The sequence below is a fragment of the Macaca mulatta genome, chromosome 9 (assembly GCF_049350105.2).
Source record: "Macaca mulatta isolate MMU2019108-1 chromosome 9, T2T-MMU8v2.0, whole genome shotgun sequence".
Lineage (NCBI taxonomy): Eukaryota > Metazoa > Chordata > Mammalia > Primates > Cercopithecidae > Macaca > Macaca mulatta.
In genome coordinates, this window is record NC_133414.1 from 115567986 (window position 1) to 115588216 (window position 20231).

Here is a 20231-nt window from a genome sequence, read left to right on the forward strand (position 1 = left end):
ACTAGATGCAAAGCCCACTAGGAAGGAGCCAAGATGGTGTAGAAGTTAGTGTAACCAAGACTCCACAGAGGTGCCGGGAATGTTGCTTCATGGTCAGGAGAGGGTAGTGTGCAGCAATTTATGGGAGCAATTACATTTGAAATAGTGATTTGTATGCTGCAGATTGTCATACAGCAGGAAGCAAGAAGAATCTGCCACTGAGTTGATTATAGGAAAAGCTATAGCAGGTTCTTGGGGAATGGCCCCATGGCTTTTGGGTTTAAGAGGTTGCAGAGACCAGCTCAGTGGCTCTCATGGTAACAGATAACTTGACAGCCTATGTCCCTCCCCTAGGTTTTGCTTTGTGACCCTGAAGCCAAGAAGCTGATGATGACCCTGAAAAAAACCCTGGTTGAGTCCAAACTACCTGTCATTACCTGCTATGCCGATGCCAAGCCTGGTCTGCAGACACATGGCTTCATCATCAGGGTCAAGGACTATGGCTGCATTGTGAAGTTCTACAACAATGTGCAGGGACTGGTGCCCAAGCATGAGCTCAGTACCGAGTATATCCCTGACCCGGAGAGAGTTTTTTACACTGGCCAGGTAACCCTTCCCCTAGAAGTGGTGACCCCACAAACACAAATATGAAGGAGCAGTAAGTAGTAGGGCTGCCTTTAAGAGTAGTAGGGCTGCCTTTAAGAGGCTAAGGAAGAGAGCACATGGGGCAGTGGGTATGAGCTGGCTAAATGGAGGAGACAGGGAACAGAACAGGGAGAAAGCCTCGGCGGGTTCAGCAGAAGCTGACAAGCTGATGGGTCTCAGGCACGCATGGAAGAGGTCAGTCTTTACCTGTAATAAACCTGTGCCTCTGGTATCAGAAATTGTTGTGAGGTCACTGTCACCACACGGGGGCAGTGCTGTAAAACTAGTGAGTCTTGGTATCACTAGGAAAAACACTTTTTTATTCCTTTAAACGACTTTAAATGGATAGATAATAATTGTACATATTTATGGGGTACAATGTGATATTTCTTTTTTTTTCTTTTCTTTTTTATTTTTTTCAAGACAGAGTTTCCCTCTGTCACCCAGGCTGGAGTGCAATGGCGTGATCTCAGCTCACTGCAACCTCCACCTCCCAGGCTCAAGCGATTCTCGAGCTTCAGCCTCCCAAGTAGCTGGGACTACAGGCATGTGCCGGCACACCCAGCTAATTTTTGTAGTTTTAGTAGAGATGGGATTTCGCCGTTTTGGCCAGGCTGGTCTCGAACTCCTGGCTTCAAGCAATCAGCCCACCTTGGCCTTTCAAAGTGCTGGAATTACAGGCCTGAGCCACTAAGCCTGGCCACCATGTGTTATTTCAATACATGCTTACAATATGTAATGATCAAACCAGGGTAATTATCTCCATCACCTCAGAGAGAAAAATAATTTTTAAGACTTGGATGGTACAAAAAAAGTTATTTATGTCTTCTGTTTATCCCAAAGCCTGCCCTGGGAGATTGTGTAGTTCTCAGTGCATTTCTTCTTTTCACCACCTTCTGATCTGATCCAAAGGCTTGGTAGATCTCTCAAGGCCTCTGCAGCACTAGTGGAGGGCATGCTGCAGGGCCTGCAAGGCCTGCTGGGAGGAGTTGGCCAAGCCTGTGTGGTTTCTTGCCAGGTGGTGAAGGTTGCCGTGTTGAACTGTGAGCCATCCAAAGAGAGGATGCTCTTATCCTTCAAGCTGTCAAGTGATCCAGAGCCAAAGAAAGAGCCTGCAGGACACAGTCAGAAGAAAGGAAAAGCCATTAACATTGGGCAGGTACCTGGACTTTTCTGGACAAGCTATTTTATGTTACAGTGGCAGAGAGCAGGGCACCACTAACACATGGTGTATTGGAACCCATGAAGCGGAAAGATAGAGGTAGCTCGATAAGATTTTGGGGCTAGAGGGGTTCTTGAGAGAGGACGTCATATGCATTCCTTCCTGTGTGTCAGAACAAATGGAAGCTGTCCACAAAAGTCCTGTTACAGTGAGGCTTTTCAGCAGTGGGCTGCTGACCTCTTTCCTCTTGGGTCCCTAGGGCCAACCTGCAGTTCTGGCTTTCCTGGGGCTCCGTGGAGGGACTTGAGAGAGGAGTGTGATGGGTCCACACATGAGTCCTCGTGCATGTGCACGTGCATGCATGCTGGGTAGTTGGGGTGGTGAGTGGTGTTTGGAAGAAAGCTGCCTCTTAGTGATCCTTGGTGCCGGAGTTTGATGCCTCCAAGCCCTGCCTGATCCAGACCAGGTTGTTCTCTGTTCATGACAAGTGCGATTTTTGTCTTTCTCTTCCCTGGGTAGTTGGTAGATGTGAAGGTTTTAGAGAAGACCAAAGATGGGCTGGAGGTGGCTGTCCTGCCGCACAACATCCGTGCTTTCCTCCCCACATCTCATCTGTCGGACCACGTTGCCAACGGCCCATTGTTACATCATTGGCTCCAGGCAGGTGACATCCTTCACCGAGTCCTGTGTCTGAGCCAGAGCGAGGGGCATGTTGTATCCTTGACTGGTATCTGTGGAACAGAGGAAGGTGAGGGGCCATGGGCGCTTGGATGGGAAATTCTGGGGAAATTAGTTAGAAACCCCATGGGGAAAAGACAGCTATTTGACCTCAGAAATACCTCCACAAAACCAAACCAGTGACGAAGCCTGTGCTGTGGAAAGTAAGAGCAGGCCTGAGTAAGTGCTGCCAGCAGATGCTTTTGGTCAGGGTGGAGTAGCCTGAAAGTTCATAGAGAGGGGGACTCTAGGGGGCTGGAGAAGGAGGCCCAGTGGGCTGCTTGGGAGCACATCTAGCATTTTGGGGGCTTTCAGTGCTTGCCCCTTGGATTAGAACAATTAATACGGTGGCGTCTGTCCCCCTTTCCTCTTTTTTTTTCACTATGTGCCTTCTCCCCCCAGGGCTATAGGCTCAGGAATATTCCCTTTGGTCTTTGCATAGGTTCTTTGAAGGAGCTTCTGCTCACAGAATGTAAAGTTCATTCTCCTTGGAGTAAAAACGGGCAGAGGAGGGAAAATGAGTTCATCAGTGTGAAGAGGGAGTAGTAGAGGATTGTGTGATGGCTGATCCAGCTGTCAGACCAGGGGGATGAGCCATCCCTTTTTGGTCTCCTCTAGTAATCTGCAGATTAGTGAATCGGGAATGGAATAAACCGTGATTCTCAGCTGTAGTGTGCAGTTGGGCCATGCAGATGGCTGAGTCACACCAAAGTTTCTAATTCAGTAGGTCTGGGTGGTGCTTGAGAACCTGCATTTCTCCCAGGTTTCAGGCAATGTTGATGCTGCTGGTCTGCACACTTAGAGAATTGCTGTAGGAGCAGAGGTCAGCCTGCAGTTCTGTCTTTCTCTGTGGAGAAAGGAGATGGGAGAGATGGACATTTCATCTGCCCTTTCTGGAACATTCCTTGATGAAGTACCACTAGCTTCTTTGCAGGAAGCCGGCCTTGGTCTCCACAGTAGAAGGTGGCCAGGATCCCAAGAACTTCTCAGAAATTCATCCCGGTATGCTGCTCATTGGTTTTGTGAAGAGCATCAAGGACTATGGCGTGTTCATCCAGTTCCCCTCAGGTCTTAGCGGACTGGCCCCAAAAGCTGTAAGTTCAACTCCATGTACAAGGGCTTTGAGGAGAAATACAAGGTCACAGAACCTGAGGGCGGGTGGGGAGGAATATTCTTTTTTTTATTTTTTGTATTTCATTCTTCTTATTATTATTTATTTATTATTTTTTTGAGACAGTGTTGTTCTGTCTCCCAGGCTGGATTGCAGTGGTGTGATCTCTGCTCACTGTAACCTCCGCCTCCTGGGTTCAAGCGATTTTCCTGCTTCAGCCTTCCAAGTAGCTGGTATTACAGGCACCCACCAACATGCCCAGCTTTTTTTTTTGAATGGTAGAGACAGGGTTTTACCATGTTGGCCAGGCTGGTCTTGAACTCCTGACCTTAAGTGATCCACCCGCCTTGGCCTCCCAAACTGCTGTGATTACAGGTGTGAGCTACCGCACCCGGCCAAGGATACTTTACTCTTTTGAAAGATTTTCAGGGGCACCACTTAAGGTGTGTGTGACATAAAGGCACCTGGGAGGGGTGAGTGCAGCTGAGCTTTTGGCCCATGTTCCTCTTGCCCAGCTGTGTGACCATCTGGAGGAAGGGACTCCTTTCCCACTCCACACTACACATTGAAGGCCTTGGTCTCCAATGTGAAGATGACTGCACTTGTTTTTATTCTCAGCACATTTAGACAGGGAAATTGATCATCCTGAGCTACTGAGTACAGGTTTTGCAGACTTCTGAGGTTTTTCAGGTGTTAAGGGACCAGAATGTCCTTGAAATTATTACCCGCCCCCCACCCCCAAGTTCCCATGCACTTTTCAGATGGGAACAATCCCAGCAGTCCCCTAGCGGAGCCTCCTAGTGTACCCGGCATGTCAGCTGAGGCCTGGGCGGGGATGGGACTCACCAAAGTCATGGAAGATAGTCGAGCAAATGGCGTGCAGCTGATTGCTGCCGCAGATCGTTCATCAGTATTTCTTCCCCTCTGTAGGCCTGTCTCCCTGGTGTTTTACCTGGGAAAATCTCATTTGCATCCCCTGCCAGAAACATTTTAAAAATGGTAGCAGAGGGGAGGGCCCCTGAAACAAGCCCAGTGAGGGGCAGAGGGTTCCCGTGGGTTGTTGGGGTGAGGACAGCCCTGGTGTCTGCCTGGCTTGCCGTGAATGTGCCTTCTTGCCCGAGTGCCCTCTCCTGGAGGCTCTGGTTTTTTTGTTTGTTTGTTTTTTGTTTTTTTTTTTTGAGATGGAGTCTCACTCTGTCACCCAGGCTGGAGTGCAGTGGTGCAATCTCCGCTCACTGCAACGTCCGCCTCCCAGATTCAAGTGATTCCCCTGCCCCAGCCTCCCAAGTAGCTGGGATTGCAGGTGCGTGCCACCACTCCTGACTAATTTTTGTATTATTTTTTTTTTTTTGAGACGGAGTCTTGCTCTGTCGCCCAGGCTGGAGTGCAGTGGCGCAATCTCGGCTCACTGCAAGCTCCGCCTCCCAGGTTCACGCCATTCTCCTGCCTCAGCCTCCCGAGTAGCTGGGACTACAGGTGCCCGCCACTGCGCCCGGCTAATTTTTTCTATTTTTAGTAGAGACGGGGTTTCACCATGGTCTCGATCTCCTGACCTTGTGATCCGCCCGCCTCGGCCTCCCAAAGTGCTGGGATTACAGGCGTGAGCCACCGCGCCCGGCCAATTTTGTATTATTAATAGAGTCGGGGTTTCAGCATGTTGGTCAGGCTGGTCTGGAACTCCTGACCTCGTGATTCACTCGCCTCAGCCTCCCAGAATGCTGGGATTACAGGCGTGAGCCACCGCTCCCAGCCAATCCGGAGGCTTTGTTTTTATGGAAGGGGAGTAGAGCTGTGTTCAGAGAGGGCTTGGGGGAGCTTCCTGGGCCCCATTTCCCCCCACTCATATCCCCCTTTCTGGGGACATCAAGTGGGTTGTCTTAATGAAGACCTTTCCTCTTCTCATCTCCTGCCTGTTCTTCTCTTCAGATCATGAGTGACAAATTTGTAACCTCCACAAGTGACCACTTTGTTGAGGGCCAGACAGTAGCAGCAAAGGTGACCAATGTGGATGAGGAGAAGCAGCGAATGCTGCTGTCACTGCGGCTGTCGGACTGTGCTCTGGGGGACTTGGCTACCACCAGCCTCCTCCTCCTGAGTCAGTGCCTGGAGGAGCTGCAGGGCGTGCGCAGCCTCATGAGCAACCGAGGTGGGGCACCTGTGGGGCAGGGGAGGCGGGCCAGGGGTGGGAGTATGCGTTGTAAATTACACCTGTTAGGTGAGTTGCTGGGCTTCCCAGAACATAAGAAAAAATTTTTTTGGTTAACTTTTTTTTTTTTAATGGAAGTATGACCTGCATAAAGTACACATTATTATTATTATTATTATTATTATCGAGGCCAAGTCTCACTCTGTCACCTGGGCTGGGGTGCAGTAGTGTGATCTTGGCTCACTGCAACTTCCACCTCCCAGGTTCAAGCGATTTTCCTTCCTCAGCCTCTGGAGTAGCTGGGATTACAGGCACCCGCCACCATGCCTGGCTAATTTTTTTTTTTTTTTTTGAGACGGAGTCTCGCTCTGTCACCCAGGCTGGAGTGCAGTGGCCGGATCTCAGCTCACTGCAAGCTCCGCTTCCCAGGTTTACACCATTCTCCTGCCTCAGCCTCCCGAGTAGCTGGGACTGCAAGCGCCCGCCACCTCGCCCGGCTAGTTACCTGGCTAATTTTTGTATTTTTAGAGAAGACAGGGTTTCGCCATGTTGGCCAGGCTGGTCTCAAAGTCCTGACCTCACGTGATCCACCTGCCCTGGCCTCCCAAAGTGCTGGGATTACAGGTGTGAGCCGCTGCGCCCAGCCATAGTGCATAGTTATTACGTGTGCAGCTTAATCAGTGTTTATGTTACACCCCTTTAAGATAAAGGCCATTACGAGCATCCTAGATGTCCCCTTCTCCCCACTGCCAGTCCAGAGTCAAAGTTTCCCTTAGTTCTGTGGCTTTATATTTGCATTTGTTGTGAATTCACTCACCTTTTCACCTTTCATTCCTTTATTCAGCAGATGAAATGGAACTGGGACCTGCCAGGCTTTGTAAGGGGTTATTATTCTGACCCTCTTAGACTTTGAACCATTGTGTGGGATTGTTGTAACTTTTTTTTTTTTCCTTTTTTTTTTTTTTTGAGACGGAGTCTCGCTCTGTCGCCCAGGCTGAAGTGCAGTGGCCGGATCTCGGCTCACTGCAAGCTCCGCCTCCCGGGTTTACGCCATTCTCCTGCCTCAGCCTCCCGAGTAGCTGGGACTACAGGCGCCCGCCACCGCGCCCGGCTAGTTTTTTGTATTTTTTTTAGTAGAGACGGGTTTCACCATGTTAGCCAGGATGGTCTCGATCTCCTGACCTCGTGATCCGCCTGTCTCGGCCTCCCAAAGTGCAGGGATTACAGGCGTGAGCCACCGTGCCCGGCCGGATTGTTGTAACTTTAATGGAATTTCATAGCAGGAGGCTTGAGAGGGGACAGTGAAAATTCAGAAACCGAAGGAAAGCCTGTCTTCCTGGTGTTTGTTGGCTACTCCCTTGAATTATGGTCAGGTAGGATTAGCAAGGGGCTTAGGTCTGTCTGCCTGTGACAAGAGTTTTCGTGGATACTGAACATTTTTGCAAAAAGTGATTTTACCTTGTCAGTGGTTCCAGTGCTCCACTGTCCTCCATGGTGACAGCACACTGCCAGAGGAAAAGAACAGTGGGAGTGTTGTTTCATGGTACTAATCCGTGTTTCCTTCGGGTCTCTGGCAGACTCTGTGTTGATCCAGACACTGGCTGAGATGACCCCAGGAATGTTCCTTGACCTAGTGGTGCAGGAGGTGTTGGAAGATGGCTCTGTGGTATTCAGTGGGGGTCCGGTGCCCGACCTGGTCCTGAGAGCCAGCAGATACCATCGCGCAGGTGAGTGCTTCTGTCTTACCCATTGTGGTTGGTGGGAGGACCCTTTGCCCATTGCTCCCTCTCCTGGATATAGAATTTCTAAATACTTAGGGTAGATGAGTTGATTCGGTAGAGATTTTTGGCATGCCTACCTTGAGTGAATGCAGAGGCTTAGGTACGAATCCTTTAATTGTTACAATAGGGTAAATCTAGATTTTTATATATTAGGTTACGTAAATTAAGGCCCACCTGAGCTTGAACTATGGGCGATAGACCCTTGGTTTCCCTAATTATGGCCCGCATGGACCCAGGACGTGTGTCCTCTCTGCTTTCTTGGATCTAAGGGGTAGCAACTACACGTGAGAGGTGCTGCTGTCCCTTCACCCTGTTCCAGAAGGATAATCACACTGTGGTTCTTCACTGCAGGGCAGGAGGTGGAATCTGGGCAGAAAAAAAAGGTTGTGATCTTAAATGTTGATCTTTTGAAGTTGGAAGTGCACGTTTCCCTTCACCAGGACTTGGTGAATAGAAAAGCTAAAAAGGTAAGCTTGCTTCTGACTTCCATTTTCGTGGTTTCACATGATGTACCCTTCAACCCCACACTTCCAGTTCAGGAATTCCAACTCAGATGCCTGTAGTGAGGGTAGCCCTATGTCTGGATGGATCCAGGACACCCCCGGTTTAGACCTCTCATCCTGGTGTGGTTCATAGTGCTGATTTCTATTCTGGTTCTGGTGATAAGTTACATGGGCATTCCATCTTTAGGGCCAAACAAATAAATAGTGCAGGAGTGGAGCTGGCTGTGTGGGTAGGGAGTGGCTGGCCTGGGACTCTGACAAGCTCGGGAGTGCATGCCCAGCCCGCATGGGGCTGAGACTGTTTAGTCCTGCCCAATTGTTGCCAGGTGGGAATATCTGGGGCTACTGCTGCTTGATTTTTAAGAGAAGGCAGAATTTGGATTTTTATTTGAAATAAAAGCTGAAAATGTTAGAAACTTATTTTTTTAAAATAAGTTTGGCATGAGCCGAACAGCATGTCTGTGGGCAGTTCAGATCTCCAGGCTGTGCGTCCACACCCTCATCTGCCTTGTCTTCTGGACACTTGTGTGTGACATAAGAATGGGTTTGAGGGAAATCTCAAAATTATTATTTTTCTCTGGGTGATGAATATATTTGATTATTGTCTAAAGCACTTATTAGGCACCTAGTTGCATAGAGTATGGTACAGTATAGATACAATCCTTAATTTCTAGTTGCTTACAGTATTAATAGTTTAGAACAGACAGAGAGAGAATGGAAAGCAATACTAACCTCTCATTCAGTTTTCTAGCAGGACCCTGTACCATTTTATCACCTGAGGGAAACAGGCATACAAGAGCATGAGCACAATTTGGATTCTGAGGAAAGAGAGGTTAGGTGCCTTGCACACAATAAGCTCTCAGTAATGACTCTATTCATTGCTTGGGTGGAAGAGTGATTAAATTGGGGATGGGGAGCTGCAGGACAGAGTCAGGAACCACAATGTCTATAAGCTGAGAGAGCTGTTAGAGGTTGCAAGGCTGTGCATCAGAATTATCTCAATAACTTGTAAAATTCAGATTTAGTAGATCTAGGATAGGGTCTTGCAATTTAAGTTGAAAGCAAAACAAAACCAAGCCAAGGTAATTCAGAGGCAGCCCCATGAGTTTAGTGTACAGGAAAGAAAGCTAGGTCCAGGGAGTGAAGGCTAGTCTGTTCCAGCTCAGACCAGCCTTGGGTTCCCTAGCCTTGGGACCCCAGAGGGTTTCCTTAGCTATACCCTGCCCAGTGGGGCCATGAGTGAGTGACCATGCTGTGTAAACAGGAAAGCAGGGATGGTTGCTTTTCTCTCTTCTAGCTGAGGAAAGGCAGCGAACACCAGGCGATTGTGCAGCACTTGGAGAAGTCGTTTGCCATTGCCTCCTTGGTAGAGACTGGCCACCTGGCAGCTTTCTCCCTTACCTCTCACCTCAACGACACCTTCCGCTTTGACTCAGAGAAGTTGCAGGTGGGACAGGGTGTCTCCCTAACCCTCAAGACCACAGAACCAGGAGTGACTGGCCTTCTTTTGGCTGTGGAGGGGCCGGCTGCCAAGAGGACCATGAGACCGACCCGGAAGGACTCTGAGACAGTTGATGAGGATGAAGAAGTGGATCCAGCTCTGACTGTAGGAACCGTAAAGAAGCACACCCTCTCCATCGGGGACATGGTGACAGGGACTGTCAAGTCCATTAAGCCCACCCATGTGGTTGTGACTCTGGAAGATGGCATCATTGGCTGTATCCATGCCTCCCACATTCTAGATGATGTTCCAGAGGGCATCTCTCCTACTACCAAACTGAAGGTTGGGAAGACGGTCACTGCCCGAGTGATTGGTGGGCGAGACATGAAGACATTCAAGTATGGAGGCTCGCGGGGGTGGCCTGACTTCAAGGGGAGATTGTTGTTGAGGGAGGACTGGGAAACTAGGCGGGCTCCAAAAAGTTGCATGTAAGTCAGATTCTCTTTTAGTTAACAAAAGGCATTCACCAAAGAATTGTTTTGCATGATTCTTTTTTTTTTTTTGAGACGGAGTCTTGCTCTATTGCCCAGACTGGAGTGCAGTGGCGTGATCTTGGCTCACTGCAAGCTCCACCTCCCGGGTTCATGCCATTCTCCTGTCTCAGCCTCCCAAGTAGCTGGGACTACAGGCACCTGCCACCATGTCCGGCTAACTTTTTGTGTTTTTAATAGAGATGGGGTTTCACCGTGTTAGCCAGGATGGTCTCCATCTGCTGACCTTGTGATCCGCCCACCTCTGCCTCCCAAAGTGCTGGGATTACAGTGCATGATTCTTCTTAAAAATGTGGAATATATGGTGTGGTTGTTAAGAACGGGTTCGGAGTCAAACCCGGGTTTGAATTCTAGATTAACTGTGACCATGTGGCAGTAGCTACTTGACTCCAAATTTTATTTTCTTAATTTTTTTTTTTTTTTGAAACAGAGTCTCGCTGTCGCCCAGGCTGGAGTGCAGTGGCACGATCTTGGCTCACTGCAAACTCCATCTCCCAGGTTCATGCCATTCTCCTGCCTCAGCCTCCCGAGTAGCTGGGACTACAGGCGCCCATCACCACGCCCAACTAAATTTTTGTATTTTTAGTAGAGACGGGGTTTCACCGTGTTAGCCAGGATGGTCTCAATCTCCTGACATGATCCACCCACCTCGGCCGCCCAGAGTGCTGGGATTATAGGCGTAAGCCACCGCGCCCGGCCTATTTTCTTAATATGTAACATGAGAATCATGGTAGCGACTACCTTGTAGGGCCATGGTGAAGACTGAAAGAGAGAATGTGTAGTCTGTTCTTTGCCTAGTGAGTTGCCTGCCTCGGTTACTGTGCTGTATACATCTGCCGTTGTCATAATCCATTCTCCACATCCCACCTTAATTATCCTCATTTGCTTTAAATCTTGTGCCACATGTTACTGTAGCAGAAATTACTGCTATAACAAGAACAGCAAAAAAAGAATTCAAAGTCTGGCCAATAATTTGCGTATTAATTTCAGTAGCCAACTGTGGGGTCTTCAGTAAATCATTTATCCTCTAAATAAAGACCTCAGTTTCTTTATTTTTAGAACGAAAGAATTGGAGTGTATAGACTGTAAGGAAAATTGTTTTCAGGATCTGATATGACAGTCCTAAAAGATCAGGCCAGGCACAGTGGCTCACGCCTGTAATTCCAGCACTTTGTGAGGCTGGTGGATCACCTGAGGCCAGGAGTTCGAGACCAGCCTGGCCAATATGGTGAAACCCCTTCTACTGAAAAAACAAAAACTAGCCGGGCACAATGCCCGTAGTCCCAGCTACTCGGGAGGCCGAGGCAGGAGAATCACTTGAACCCGGGAGGCGGAGGTTGTAGTGAGCTGAGATCATGCCATTGCACTCCAGCCTGGGCAAGAGAGTGAGACTCTGTCTCAAAAAAAAAAAAAAAAAAAAAAATCGGATGAGGCTGGGTGTAGTGGCTGATCCCTGTAATCTCAGCACTTTGAGATGATGAGGGAGGTGGAAAACTTGAGCCCAGGAGTTCAAGACCTGCCTGGGCAACATGGTGAGACCCCATCTCTACAAAAAATAAAAATAAAAATTAGCCGGGCATGGTGGCATACACCTATAGTCCCAGCTACTTGGGAGGCTGAGCTGGGAGGATTGCTTGAGCCCAGGAGGTTGAGGCTATTCCAGCTTGGGTGACAGAGTGAGACTTTGTCCCAGAAGGAAAAAAAAAAAAAAAGGATCAGATGAACCTACTCCTTACTATTAACTGCAAAGGTTGGGGATGGAAACTTTCAGCCTGACACATCTCCCTTCAGTGGTGGTGTGACAGTGGAACAGGGTGCTTTTGTGAGCTTGGTTTGGTGGAGAGTAGAGAGAAATCCTGACCTACAGATTACTGTGTTACAGAGATGAAGAGAAATGATTCAGCTTATTTGTTTCTCCAGGTTTCTCCCAATAAGTCACCCCAGATTTGTTCGAACCATCCCGGAGCTGAGTGTTCGGCCAAGGTGAGGGGGACGTTAGCAGCACTGTCTCATGGAAGGAGCACTGGGCTTTGGAATTAGGAATCCTGAGTTAGAATCTTGATTTTACCAGTGTTAGGATTTATTTTTGCCTTTCTCTGTCCAAGTTTTCTTGTTTCTCCAGTGGGGGTATTTGGTTCTCTTAGGGCTAGAGGGATCATATGAAAATTAATGCAAAAGCTGTGTACAGGTTTTAATTACCAGTTTAAAGCCTGGTTTCAGTTCTGTTTGTCAGCATGTCACAAAAAGAAACATTTTTACTCTCAACCCAATTTTCTATAACCCAGTAATTCCCTAAATAAGCAAAATATATCCAAGAATATCTGTTATTTCAACCTGGACGACTGCTTGGTGGGCTGGAAGCTGAGCTAGAATTTCAGGTCATGCTGGGGTAGATTCTGTAGAGAAGAGTGTTCCGTAAGATACCATGTGGGGAGGAGAACGAGGAGTTCTCTAAAAGAACCCAGCCTCTCAGATTGATAGACCCTTAGTGAATAAAGCTAGATGCGTATGACCTTAATTAAGAAAGGCTCTGCGGCTCAGTCCTGAGATCCATCCAGGTTGTAAATCTTAGGCACCTAGAGGTTTACAGAACAGCCTCCAGAGTAATTTCCAGGGCCAGACACTGGCTCACCTGTAATCCCAGCACTTTGGGAGGCTGAGGCAGGTAGATTACTTGAGGTCAGGAGTTCCAGACCAGCCTGACCAACATGGTGAAACCCCGTCTCTACTAGAAATACAAAATTAGCTGGGTGTGGTGGCGGGCGCCTGTAATCCCAGCTACTTGGGAGGCTGAGGCAGGAGAATCACTTGAATCTGGGCGACTGAGGTTGGAGTGAGCCGAAATCTTGCCGTTGTGCTTCAGCCTGGGCAACAAAAGCGAAACCCGTCTCAAAAGAAAAAAAAAAAAACACAAAGGAAATATTCCTGGCACATTGAGTTTCAGATGCTAATAACACTTTTGGGACTTCAAAGTAAGCCCTAAACTAAAGTTTCAGAATAATAAGATTTGGGGGATGAATTACATTCCTATTTGTTAACTCTGTGGTTTCCTTAGTTTTGTAGATTTTGATTGTGTTTACCCTCCAGTCTTTGTTGGAAAATGAAGAAACCTCTTCATATTAATGGTTTCAGCCTGCAGTATCTTCACCTCTGACATGTGATGTCTTGTTTTAATTAAACCCTTAATTAGGGTTGAGGTTAAGTAGTTTATTCAAACTAAGGATAGATATCTTAAATTAACAAATACACAGGGGATGAGTCAGTGTACTCTGTGGGAACACTGAGATCCTAAATGTTTTTTGATCCTAAGAGTACTGAGGGAACCCCTCATTAACACTGCTGGTGTTGGAAGACTATGGTATGAGCCAGAGTGGGGGTACTTTGCTGTAGCAGAGTGGGCCACGTCAGGAATTCAGTGGATTTGTTAAGGAGGTGGGAGATGTAGAGTTATAATAACAGATAGACAGATGGCCAGACACACTCCCAGACAGATGGCCAGACATCTTCCACTTCCTCCATGGACCTTTGTTGTACTGTGACTTGTTTTAATCTTAAGGCTCTTGAGAAACATAGTGAATTTCTCATGCTTATGTTTTAAAATAAATATTTTGAAGTCGGGATGAAAAACATTTAACTGATGGTTTTGACTTAACGGAGGAATTGTAGCTGTATTTTTATTTCCCATTTTGTATGGGGATCTCGTGCAGAACTGGTGCAGAAAGAGAATGCTGTCTGTTCTAGAGCTGAGTTCAGAGGTGTTGGGGGCACTCAAGGTTAAGATTCATCTTACCTGGTTACTCCTCTGGAGGGCTGGGAGGAAAGAGGCAAGGCCATTCAGGAGTGTTAGAAGGTGTCTCTGGCACTCCTGTTAGCCAGTGAGTTTTCTCATCGGTCCCCATTTAGTACTGCCAAGCCTGGTTTTTTCAGGGGTTGCTCTTTTTGCAGAGGAGGTTTCAAATCACTTCAGGAAAAGAACAAAGGATAACACATACCTGTATATGTGGTGGGTTTGGTTTGGTTTGGTTTAAATAACAGAAATTTGTTTTCTCACAATTTTGGAGGCTAGAAGTCTGAGGTCAAGATGTTGACAGGTTTTGTTTCTTCTAAGGCCTCTCTCCCTGTCTTACAGATGGCCATCTTCTCCCCATGTCTTCACATGGTCTTCCTTTCATATGTCTCTGTGTCCTCATGTGTCATTTAAAAAAATTACAGTAACAACACATACATTTACTCTCTTAACAGTTTTCAGATGTACATTACAATATTGTTAACTAAATGCATGTTGTACAGCAAATCTCTAGAAGCTTTTTGTTTTGCGTGACTGAAACTATACCTATTGAACAGCAACTCTGCTTCTCCCTCTCTTCCGCCCTTGGCAACCACCATTTCCCCTTCAATCCCGGTGAATCTGACTATTCTAGGTACCTCATATAAGTGGAACACATACAGTATGCATCCTTTTGTGACTGGCTTATTTCACTTAGTGTAACGTCTTCAAGGTTTATCCATTTTGCAGCATGTGTCAGAATGTCCTGTCTTGTGTTTTTTCTTTTTTTAGAGACAGGGTCTTGTTCTGTCACCCAGGCTGGAGTGCAGTGGCGTGATCATGACTCACTACAGCCTTGACCTTCTGGGCCCAAGTGATCCCCCTGCCTCAGCCCCCCGAGTAGCTGGGACTATAGGCATGCACCAACATGCCTGGCTAATTTTTTTTTGTAAAGATTGAGTTTTGCCTTGTTGCCCAGGCTGGTCTCAAACTTCTGAGCTCAGGCAATCTGCCTGCCTCGGCCTCCCAAAGTGCTGGGATTACAGGCATGAGCCACTGTGTCTGGCATATCCAGTCTTTTCAAGGCTGAATAATATTCCGTTGTACATATATGCCACATTTTGTTTATCCACTCATTGGTCAATGGACATTTAGGTTGCTTGTGCCTTTTGGCTATTGTTTGAACATGAGTGTGCAAATATCTCTTTGTGATCCTGATTTCGGTTCTTTTGAGTATATTCCACCTATAAGTGGAATCGTTGGATTGTATGGTAATTCTGTTTTTCTGAGAAACTTCCATACTGTTCTCCATAATCGCTGCACCATTTTACATTCTCATCAACTGTGCACAAGGGTTTCTGTTTCTCTACATCCTTGCCAACACTTGTTATTTTCTTTCTTTTTTTTTTTTTAATAGTGGCCATCCTAATGGGTATAAGGTGATATCTCATTGTGCCTTTAATTTGCTTTTTGTGATAATTGGTGATGTTGAGCATCTTTTCATTTGCTTGTTGGCCGTTGGTATATCTTCTTTGGAGAAATGTCTATTCAAGTCCTTTATCTCTTTTTGTTTTTAGACGGAGTTTTGCTCTTATTGCCCAGGCTAGAGTGCAATGGCACAACCTCAGCTCACTGCAGCCTCCACCTCCTAGGTTCAAGTGATTCTCCTGCTTCAGCCTCCTGAGTAGCTGGGATTATAGGCACCTATCACCACGCCCAGATAATTTTTTTTTTTTTTATTTGAGATGGAGTCTCACTCTGTCACCCAGGCTGGAGTGCAGTGGCGTAATCTCGGCTCACTGCAAGCTCCGCCTCCCGGGTTCACGCCATTCTCCTGCTTCAGCCTCCCGAGTAGCTGGGACTACAGCACCCGCCACCACGCCTGGCTAATTTTTTGTATTTTTAGTAGAGATGGGGTTTCACTGTGTTAGCCAGGATGGTCTTGATTTCCTGACCTTGTGATCCACCCGCCTCAGCCTCCCAAAGTGTTGGGATTACAGGCGTGAGCCACTGCGCCTGGCCAATTTTTTTTTTTCTGAGATGGAGTCTCGCACTGTCGCCCAGGCTGGAGTGCAGTGGTGCAGTCTTGGCTCACTGCAGGCTCTGCCTCCCGGGTTCATGCCATTCTCCTGCCTCAGCCTCCCGAGTAGCTGGGACTACAGGCACCCGCCACCACGCCTGGCTAATTTTTGTATTTTTTAGTAAAGACGGGGTTTCATTATGTTGACCAGGCTGGTCTTGAACTCCTGACCTCGTGATCCACCCGCCTCGGCCTCCCAAAGTGCTGGGATTACAGGCGTGAGCCACAGCACCCAGCCTCCAGCTAATTTTTTGTATTTTTAGTAGAGACAGGGTTTCATCATGTTGGCCATGCTGGTCTCAAACTCCTGACCTTAGGTGACGTGCCTGCCGTGACCTCCCAGAGTGCTGGGTCAATTCTTACTTTACTAGATAGGAAAGTTCCCATTTTCTACATTAGGGAGCACTTGCTATTGTATTTTACAGATTTACTAACATTACTTGTAGCATTTTATTGGTGAGTTTGGTTCATTTGGGCTTAGAAATTATTTGAATTGGTAAGTAGGGGTGGCAGTTCTGTGATTCCTTCGAAGTGATTGTGGACCGGTAACTTTCAGGCTACATCCCTTTGTGGCTTTTCTGAGACGAAAAAAGAAAAAGGCTGAGTGCCATGGCTGACATCCATAATCCCAGCACTTTGGGAGGCCAAGGCCAGTAGATCACTTGAGGTCAGGAGTTCGAGACCAGCCTGGCCAACATGGTGGCTTTGTCTTTACTAAAAATACAAAGAAATTAGCCAGGTGTGGTGGCAGGTGCCTGTAATCCCAGTTACTTGGGAGGCTGAGACATGAGAATCACTTGAACCTGGGGGTGGAAGTTGCAGTGACCCGAGATTGTGCCACCACACTCCATCCTGGGTGACAAACCAAGACTCTGTCTCAAAAAAAAGAAAAAAAAATGAATGCTCCTTTTATTAAAAAAAAAAAAAAGAAAATCAAGAAAATGCTAATGGAAGGGTAGCATAGGGCAGAGAGCCCTGGATTTTGAGTCAGAAGCCCTGACTTTAACTACTGGTTTAATAGCATAAAATGGGCCTAATATCTACCCTGCTGAACACACACAGTTGTCAAATTCAGTGAGAGAATTTTTGAATGCAGTTTTGCAAACTAAAGCAACAAAGTATTATGAAAGAAGTAAAACAATTTTGTTTCCTGAGTTTATAAAGGCTATTGTGGGCTACCTTCTTTAAAAGCAGCTTGTTCATAGGTAGGTGAATGAAATGGAAAAGATTAGCCTTGGGCCAGTATTGTGGACATTCCCCTTTGAGGAGTGAAACGGCCTTGGAGGGTGGGTGTGAGTAGGGGAGTCCTGTACAGTCAATCCATAGCCACTTGGGAGAGATGGTTTCAAACTCGAAGTCTTATCCAGTGCTGGGTTTACTCTTTACATTTCCTTTCTGCAAACAGTGAGCTGGAGGATGGCCACACTGCTCTTAACACTCACTCTGTTAGCCCTGTGGAGAAGATTAAACAGTACCAGGCCGGCCAGACTGTTACTTGCTTCTTAAAGAAGGTAAGAAGTTTTGCCACTCGGCAATGAGATGTCATTCTTCTTTCAGAAGAAACAATCGTGACATTGGAGAAAAAAGCCATTAGCAGAGAAACGCATTTGAGTCTGTGCTACCATGCTGGGTTTGTGGGAGACAGTACATGGCCTCTGCCACTAAAGAACTTCTGGTCTAATTAGGGAGCTAAAATACGGCTTACACACGATTAGCAAGCAGCTCATAATTCAATATATTGGTAGATTAATTGTAGAAATGGAAAGCAAAATATAGGGCAAGATTTAGAATATAAATGTATATAATTTGGATTTTAGATTCATGCTTTTCATGAAGTTCAGGTGCACTGTAAAACAACATGAAATTGGGTGCCAGATTATGTGTTCCAACCCCAACTGGAACAGGAGTTCAAAAAGGAAAGAAAGCAACCTGTAGTGGTTGAAACATAGGTGAGGCGGCTGGATTGGGTTTGACCTTGAAGAATAACACCTCTCCATTGTTGCCAGATTCCTCTTTGATGAGCATCTCTGAGCATGATCGTCACTGATGCTTGATCCCTTCAGTTACCTATTGTCTATAGACATTCATATGCCCCAGATGCCTTAGCGTGGCAGATAAGGCTCTTCATAATCTGACTCTCCGTGCACCTTATGTGGCAGTTATTCTGAAAAGCTTCTCTGCCTTTTCCCTTCCTGTCTTTATTTGTGCTGGTTTCTACATCTGGAGTACCTTCTATTCCGGTTGTCTACTGCCCTTCAAGCTTCAGCACAGATAACCTTCCCCCTTTACTAGTTACTGTAGCATGTTGTACTTCCTACATGTTGCTTGCTGTTGCAGTTATTTGCATACTGATTTGACTTACTGTTTGTAGGCTGTAATCTCCTTGAAGGCAGGTCCTGGCTTTTATTTATCACTATGGTGCCATGTACACAGAAGCTGCTTGATAAATGATTTGTTAAATTGACTTGAAAATTTGAGTATGTATTTATGGCTGGGCGCGGTGGCTCACGCCTGTAATCCCAGCCCTTTGGGAGGCCGAGGTGGGCGGATCACTTCACGTCAGGAGTTCGAGACCAGCCTGGCCACCATGGTGAAACCCCGTCTCTACTAAAAATACAAAAAATTAGCTGTGCCTGGTGTATGTGCCTCTAATTCCAGCTACCCTGGAGGCTGAGGCAGAAGAATCACTGAAACCCAGGAGGTGGAGATTGCAGTGAGCCGAGATTGCCACCACTGCACTCCAGCCTAGGAGACAGAGCGAGACTCTGTCTCAAGAAAAAGAGAAAACTGGAGTGCGTATTTAGGGCAAGACACTGCATAAATAGTGAAGGATCCAAATTGGTTTAGAAATAAAAAATTGGCCCCTGGAGATGGTTAACAATCACTGGACACAGCTGAGCTTGGAGGAGGCTACAGAGGTCTGTGGGATTGGTTCTCCAGCTTGAGGTCATCTCTGGAGTCTCTCTTGCTTCCTGGTCAGCTGAGACCCTGGGAGAGATGCATATTCTGCTAGGCTGGCAAAGACTCTGAGCTGGAGTCTGAGGGAAGCTGGTGAGAAGTGGAGGTTGGGCAAGGGCAGTGGGATGGAAGGGTGGATTCCTGTTCCTTAGAAAAGTATTGTATTGGAGCCCTTTCCACCTTATAGTTTTAGGAAAGTTTCAATGACGGGAAACCTTGTATTTGTATTTGCCCTACTCTGGTTCCTTTTTTTCCCTCAGTACAATGTGGTGAAGAAATGGCTTGAGGTGGAGATTGCCCCAGACATCCGGGGGAGAATTCCCTTATTGCTCACTTCTCTGAGCTTCAAGGTCAGTGTGCTTGAGATCCCTGGAGAGGGGACCCAAGCCCCCTAAGCTTGGCTCAGTGTCTGGTGTATGGGTTCACAGTGGGTTTAAGGAACCTTGTTCTTATTTAAGGATTGGTTTGGGAGATACTTGCTATGGAGACTTAAATGCTATGGTTTTGGATAAATGACAGCCTTTCTTCAAGCTTCACAGGAGTTTTCTTATCCTTCCAGGTTCTGAAGCATCCAGATAAGAAGTTCCGGGTTGGCCAGGCCCTGAGGGCCACCGTGGTTGGCCCAGATTCCTCCAAGGCCTTCTTATGCCTGTCCCTCATAGGTGTGGGAATGAAACAGTGCCTGGTCGGGGAAAGGAAGTGGCGGGAAGGGGTGGGATGGGTTTTCAACTTTTGCTCAAGTTGGAGGACCCCTTCAGTATTGGAATCCTCAGAAAGCCTGGTGTGGGACCTTCTTGGAACAATTCTTCTCTTGGGCTTTGCTCTGGCCCAGTTACTTCGCTACTCTCTGAGTTACCTTTACCTACACAGGTGTTTTTCTCAAGTCTGTGGGAAAGAGTTGTCTACCACTTGGCCCTGGGGTTCTTGGCTGCATGACAGGGTGATCTCAGTCTAGATGGTTCTGGATCATTCAGCCCGGATACCCCAAGTCTGGGCAGCCTCCACCATCCCCAGCCTGTGTGTGGCCAGCATTCCTGCTCCTCCCTTAGCTCATTTCCTCTTCCCTGAATCAGGTTGGTTCTTCCACCAGGTCCTCACAAGCTTGAGGAAGGGGAAGTGGCCATGGGCCGAGTGGTGAAGGTGACTCCCAATGAGGGACTGACCGTCTCCTTCCCCTTTGGGAAGATAGGAACAGTCAGTATATTTCACGTGAGTGACTCCTACTCCGAGACGCCCCTGGAAGACTTCGTCCCTCAAAAGGTTGTCAGGTGAGCCAGGTGTTCTTTCTCTTTTCACCTGTCTGTGGAATTGGTGTATTTTTTTTAAAATGTCGTTGTAATACATGACTTTTTATCAGAAACAACAGGTTTATGAAATAGAAAATGAAAATT

General features: G+C 47.1%; 1 protein-coding gene across 3 annotated transcripts in view; it reads left to right on the forward strand.

The window, feature by feature from the left end:
* Window positions 1–20231, forward strand: part of PDCD11 (programmed cell death 11) — a 52875-nt gene that overhangs the window by 21457 nt on the left and 11187 nt on the right. For all 3 annotated transcript variants that reach the window (XR_013398383.1, XM_015148089.3, XM_015148090.3), the window contains exons 13-25: window positions 334–585; window positions 1643–1783; window positions 2306–2500; window positions 3427–3597; window positions 5541–5760; window positions 7338–7487; window positions 7893–8008; window positions 9342–9883; window positions 11957–12019; window positions 17288–17393; window positions 19101–19190; window positions 19400–19502; window positions 19931–20108. Coding sequence is in view for 2 of the 3 variants with exons in the window: in XM_015148089.3 (XP_015003575.3) it covers window positions 334–585; window positions 1643–1783; window positions 2306–2500; window positions 3427–3597; window positions 5541–5760; window positions 7338–7487; window positions 7893–8008; window positions 9342–9883; window positions 11957–12019; window positions 17288–17393; window positions 19101–19190; window positions 19400–19502; window positions 19931–20108 (2327 nt within the window). In the remaining variant the exon portion in view is untranslated. The remainder of the gene's footprint in view (window positions 1–333; window positions 586–1642; window positions 1784–2305; window positions 2501–3426; window positions 3598–5540; window positions 5761–7337; window positions 7488–7892; window positions 8009–9341; window positions 9884–11956; window positions 12020–17287; window positions 17394–19100; window positions 19191–19399; window positions 19503–19930; window positions 20109–20231) is intronic.